This window comes from Asparagus officinalis, chromosome 5 (assembly GCF_001876935.1).
Source record: "Asparagus officinalis chromosome 5, Aspof.V1, whole genome shotgun sequence".
NCBI lineage: Eukaryota > Viridiplantae > Streptophyta > Magnoliopsida > Asparagales > Asparagaceae > Asparagus > Asparagus officinalis.
The window spans coordinates 107114196-107120708 of NC_033798.1; the positions used below are offsets into that span (position 1 = coordinate 107114196).

Genomic DNA, 6513 nt, shown 5'->3' on the forward strand with positions numbered 1-6513 from the left:
AAATACTCATACATTTCAACAAAGCCCACATGCAATTGAAGGCAGTACCCATAATTATACTAGTTACAAGGCCTAAGACCTAAGCCTCTTCTCATCAATCAAATAGGTAGTTGGGTACCCATAATTCTGAAGGAACTTAGACATGTAATCAAACCAAGCCCCAAGAAAAGAAAGCAGAAAACCAAGTCAATGGAGAGTTGGATTCCAAGTGGGTTTTCTAAGTCAAATCCAACTGAGAAACTTACTACATTCGCTGTTGTTCTCTCCCAGACGTTATGAGCTTTGTTGATATTTTAAAAGATGCAAGTTGCTAGTATGATAGTCCTTAATCTTACATCACATGTCTTGGATGTACACATATAATGCATATTGCTCTCAACTGTCTCAAACCGAAGTTAACAATTTGATTAAGCCTACTTGTGTTGTACTGTGTGCTACTAAAAGTAGTGCACTTTGTTCCCATATCCCTAATATGAATCAAAACATACCACAAATTCAGTAACACTGCTCCATTCCTAATGTTTTAGCAACCGTCTTCTGTCATTATCTACAGTTGTATCTAGTATTTCCATATGCTTTAATGTTGTACATAGATCTTTACTTGCAGATTTACATGTTTAAGTGATATAATTTGCATTTTGATTCTGTAGCCTTTTTGGAAAGTTACAAATAATTCATACGGTAAAGGCAGGGGAGTTGTTGGTAAGTAGATCTCAAGTCGATTTCTCTTGCGTTATGGCCTCCTTATTCAATCAAAGTAAAGATGTTTCAGGTATAACAAATCTTCTTATTTACATTTTTTTGCTCGCCACTGGGAACTTTTCCAGGTGTACTTGAGGCAAATTTTGTTAAACCTACGCATGACAAGCAAGACTTTGAAAAGTCATCCATCTATCAAAAGCTTGAAAACCGCTTGAAAGAAATGACATATGAATATTGGTATGCTCTAATTCTAATGTGCCTTATCTAGAAGCTAAATTCTAGTTTTATGTGTGCGATTTGTTTGCTTTGTGCTGTCTCACATGGGTTTCCTTTGGCTTGTATACTTGTTCTCTTGTATTATGTCATGCTTCTGCTTTTAAGATTTAATGCTTATTATAAATGAGTTTTATTTGATAATTGATACAATGTTAATTTATGTAAAGATGTTATTTGCTTCCAAGTGGGGGCCAAAATTGATTCGTAAACATGACAAGCTTGTGAATGTGTTTAGCCATTTGTTGGCTATCTCCTATTGTTCAAATCAAAATGACTGTAGTTCCTTATGCCTATGCACCCAACCACTGTTCCATTACCACAACTACATATCGTTAGGTTTCTATCAAATAATGCTTGTAATCTTTCATTTTATCATTATCTCGGGCAAAAAATTTACGAGGAATAACTTTTTTCTTTTTTTTTTCAAAATTTAATATGTATTGCAGGGACTTACATTGTCATTTACTTGGTTACAAACCGGTTAAAAGGGCAATTCATCACATGGGTTCAATTGCCGAGACTCGTCTGAGAATATCTAAAAGCGCTCGCAGTAAGCCAATCTCTTTCACGACTTCCCATAGGAGCTGAAGCTTTTCCAATTGAATCTTAGTTTTCTACAATTAATGGTTCAGGATTTTCTGACCCCGGAACTTCACATATTCCGGTTGTGAAGGATCCTGGAGTCCCATCAGGCAGAACACAGCAGCAGTTAACCATATACAATCCTCAGGATCAAACTGGTAGTCTTATATTTCAAATACCATAATATTAATGCGGAAATCTTGTTAATTGTGTAGAATAATTAGAAGTTTCTCTATGAGTCAAATAGGTTTACCGCAAAAAAGGAAACTGGAAAGGGAAATTTCTGTATCAAGATTATTAAGAAGGCAGGCCCTTCAGGATGTTTTCACGAGAAGGGCAACTGGAACTGGTGACGGTCACGAGACACAGGTAGGAGTTGCTCATATATTATTAATATATTAAGGTTTGGGCCCAGCAAGTTCGTAAGGTATGAGCTTGTGATAATGTTTCTCTGCAGTGTTTCTTTTATGGGTTAATTGCTAATGGACCCTCTGTACTATGACCCTATTGCAGGACTCCCAGCAGTTCCATTGTTGCGGATAGACCCTGGAGTGAAATTTCTTTACTCTTTTATCCTCTGGAGGTCTAGTTGTAAAAAAAACAGTGTTCTCTTTCTCTTCGTGTAAAAGAGTCAAAAAAGTTCCACTCTGGATGTCTATCTGCAACAATAGAACTATACATGGGTCCATCTGCAATTAAGCCTTGTTTTTATTTGGAGATATAAATGTCACCTCTTAACTCAGTGCAATAATTGAAGGCCTATGAAGCACGGACACGCATAACATGAAGCCGTGTCGTGTCGTGTCCGTGTCGGACACACGTGTCAAACACACGTATCCTATGTATTTTTTAGGATTTGCCTCGTGTCGGCGTGTCGGATGGCCGTGTCGGATCCGTGTCCGTGCTACATAGTTGAAGGCTATCATCTTTTGTATTCCAAATCATGGACCAAAATGGAATTACTAGTTGAGTAGTATGCCAGTTTGAAACATTATAAGAACCGATTAAACCTCATATATGTGGACTGATGTGTGATCCTTATCAGTGGAGAGATTTTATTCTTATCTGCTGCTTAGTGGCAGTTTACATGTATCCTGTTGCTTAGAAATTCTACCTAAGCTGACCTTTCATTTCCATTATGCAGTTGGAACAGTCTGCTGAACAGAAGCGAAGGAGAGAGATTAAAAACATGATGCAAGTGAACAAGAACCTACGTGAACAGTGAGTGAAACTAAGCTGTATTAGCTTCCCTTTACTTTTGAATACATGCAATTTGTCTTCGTTATGTCCATCTTTTTACTTTTATTCAGATTAGATCAGTATAATTGTTTCTTTACTTCTGAAGTACAATTGGTATATTTGGTCTTTGGTAGTTAAAAGTTCTCATGACTATCTTTACTCTTAGTTGCGACCCGGGATTGAAATTTTTAATTTTTCTTTCACAGATGCTTGGAATTCGAGCAGAGAGAGAAAGAGCTTTTGATCAAGGTATATTCATTTCCGTATGGATAACTTCATATTAATGGTAAAAATGATATTTGTCAAAAGTTAAAGGAAAAAATCACGAGGAAGATCACCTGAAATGTTGTTTAATAGTTCTGTTCAAGATATTATGTATGTAGACTTACAATTTATTTGTTAAGCAGGAAGAAAAACTAAGAAGAGAGCTGAGATCTTTTCAACAACTTCACAAGAAACTATCTACCGAGCTCAATGCCTTGGCTGAGGTGAAGGAGGAAAAATTGTGACATAGTTTTTCTTTTTCTATTAATTTATTTAAGTTCAGATGTGCGTTTCACCTTCCTCAGGTGACCCTTTAGTATATTAGCGACGCATTGTTGTAAATTCATTTGACAAGGATAAGCAAGTACTTGAACGTAGAGCATGAGAAATGGGAAAAATTACCCGATGAGACTAATCACTAGAAATTTTTTTTGCAGTATTCCCTGTATCAGTCTTGAACTAAGGTTGTTGGATCATTTATGTATGCTTCATTTGCTATACACGGTGAATTTTGTGCCAGTGGCTTATGTATTTTTGCTGTAACACCCAGTAATCTTGTGATGCTGTACTTGTTTCGATTAGTCATCTTTTGAACAGAAAGGTTCCAGTGTAATTGCTTTGATTGGTTATGTTGACGATATCAATTACTCCAATGGACAATAACAATTACTCGAATCATTTTCACTGTAATCCAACTCCAAGTGATCTGCTTTATGTTTACTTTCTACAGGAGATTTTGTCAATGGGAGATTTATACGTTTGATTGGTGAGACTGCGAAAAAAATTGATTTAGAAGTAGAGCCAAAAACATTTTGAAGCCAAAATTTTAGCAGGATTCAGATTTTGAACAATTAGAAGCGTCGTTTTGCAAGAAACGATGTTGATTCATTTATCTTGTTTGCTAATAGTTGTTGTTTCTGTTTGTTGGGCACGCTCAAGTTATGCATATTGATGGATTAATAAAACAGGTGTGTTTGGCAACATGGTCTAGTTTTGGGTTTGCCTTTTAATTAGTAAAAACTGGGTCAATTCTGGCCTAGTTCTTTTTTAGGCCAAAAAAAAAGGACATAAAAGGAGTTTAGTGTGGAACGAAGAGGTGGTGGTCCAACACTACTAGTGAAACCTAGCCTAGTTTTTGGATAATTTCCAAAGATTTTTTGTTGGTATAGATGTGGGTGTCACTATTTGTGTTTGCATAAAATAATATGATTAAAAACATATTTGAATATTAGATTTATGTGTATCGCATGTGACATGAGAAAATAATATGGCAGAATATTTAGGCAAAAAAGGGGACATAGATCTCCAACCCTGACACTATTTCGATTCCGCCATATCTCCCACATATAAGAGGCTGTTTGGTTGTATGCTTTTACCATGTAAAAGGTTGGAAAGTGTAAAAAAGTGGGTCTCAATGACAGCTTTCATCACTTTACATTGTTTGTTTAAATTCTCTTTTACATGAAAATCTTACACCTTTTGATAAGGTGTCACCGAAAGCAAAATCACCAAAATTATGAGTGATTTTGTTGGAAAGCTGACACAATGTCATAAATGTGTCAAAAATTAAAAAAAATTAAAAAAAAACAAAATCTTGTAGAAAGTGGTGAGAGGTGGATAATCACTTTCCATTTTGTGTCATAAATACTCTAATTTACATTATACTATCCAAACAATGTAATACTATTATTTTAGGATTCACAAAGATTCCTAACCAAACAATATAAACACTTGAATATAAAGTGATAAGATGGATAATCACTTTTTATTTTGTGTCATAAATACTGTAGTTTCCTAAAGGCGTCCAAACAACCCCTAACTGCAAACGCCCTCTCGCTCTTAAGAGCATCTCCAAGGGGCCGGAAAAATCCGGCCCCTTACCTAAATTAAGGGAGATTTAAAGGAGATGTGGTCCAAGGGACCGGAAAAAAAACCCCCTTCACCTCATGTCCCTTAACTTCCTCACCAAATTAAGGGGAATGTTAAAGTCCCTTAACCTTCCCTTTATAATTTTATATTAATATATATGTTTTTAGAATTAATTTATAGTTAATTAAATTTAGTTAATGTATAGTTAATTTAAAATAATATAATTAAGTTAATGTATAGTTAATTCAATTTGATTAATATTTTGTTCTAAATTACTTATTTGTTAAATTTTAATATGAATAATTAATTTAATGATTATATAAGGTAATTTCTTAATTTAAATTAATTAATTAATCATTTTTAGTTATTAATATTTAATTATTTATTCATTTATAAAAAAACCACATATTTAATTAAATCATAATCTATAAAATTAAAAAACTAAATATAATTAATTAAGGGGTAGGGGACTTTTAAGGGGGAACCATTGGAGAAGAACCAACCCCTCCCTTAAAGTTCTCCTAGATTAAGGGACATTCAAAGGATCCATTGGAGATGCTCTAAAAGAGGTTCACTTATTAGGAGTACTTGTTACTACCAACAACTAGCCCAAAATGTGTGAGACTCAAGACATGTAGGCCTCAACATTTACAACTTTAGTTTAAAAAAAAATTTAATTCATACAGTAGGTAGATATAATATTCAATTATTCACTGCCCACTTGCATGAGGCGGTTCATAGAAAGCCCGACATCGCGAGAAGATAAGCCCGAGCGCGTCAGCCTTCGATTTCTTTAATGGTTCGGGCAGCTCTCGCTCAAAACCCTAGATCTACCCGCTGCCCATAAAACCCTAGCAAACCCTGATTCTCCCTCTATAAAAAGGAAGCATGAACCCTAAAACGTTCGTATCGTAGCCTCTTTTTCTCTGCGTCCCTTGATACTTTCTTTCCTTTAAAATTGTATGCGTGGTTTCTTTCTTTTTTTCTTTCTTCTTTTTTTTTATTTTAAAAAATCAACTGGTCTATGCTTTATAGAATTTTCCTCGTCTTTTTCACGGTATACCGTGTATATTACTCTTGTTGTAAGTTGTTCCTCAGTATTTTTGATGTTGCTGATTTTGGTGCAAAAACTTCCAATCCGGCTGTGACACGTAATGGGCAGACCCGGCCACCTTTTGCGCAGATTTAAGACAAAGTGCTAGCTTATTGTGTGACATGTTGAGATTTCCCGCAAAGCTTCACCAATTCCCCCAACTTGTTTGGGTTTTGTTGGCACACATTTGCTTTTGATGCTAACTTATTATCAATTTTTTTCCTTGTGAAACCTAGATATAGCTTATTTTTTAATTTTCTGCAGCATATATATATATATATATACACATGTATTGCTAGGTGATTTTTCTTTGGATAATTAAGTCTTTTCTTTCTAAAGGATAATTCTAACTAAACTATACTTTTCTAAAGGATAATTCTAATAAAAAAATGTGTAATCCAGTTATCAATACTGTAGGAAATAGTGCAATTTCTTATTTTTATGTAATTTAATTTTTTCTTGTTAGATTATTTGTATGAGGGATTAAA

General features: G+C 34.6%; 1 protein-coding gene across 3 annotated transcripts in view; it reads left to right on the forward strand.

Moving 5' to 3' along the window:
• LOC109840558 (protein MICRORCHIDIA 6-like) overlaps window positions 1-3663 on the forward strand; it is an 18462-nt gene extending 14799 nt beyond the window's left edge. For all 3 annotated transcript variants that reach the window (XM_020409248.1, XM_020409249.1, XM_020409250.1), the window contains exons 14-21: window positions 651-702; window positions 828-939; window positions 1425-1528; window positions 1611-1718; window positions 1808-1929; window positions 2705-2781; window positions 3006-3048; window positions 3207-3663. In XM_020409248.1, coding sequence (XP_020264837.1) covers window positions 651-702; window positions 828-939; window positions 1425-1528; window positions 1611-1718; window positions 1808-1929; window positions 2705-2781; window positions 3006-3048; window positions 3207-3308 — 720 coding nt within the window. In that variant the 3' untranslated portion in view covers window positions 3309-3663. The remainder of the gene's footprint in view (window positions 1-650; window positions 703-827; window positions 940-1424; window positions 1529-1610; window positions 1719-1807; window positions 1930-2704; window positions 2782-3005; window positions 3049-3206) is intronic.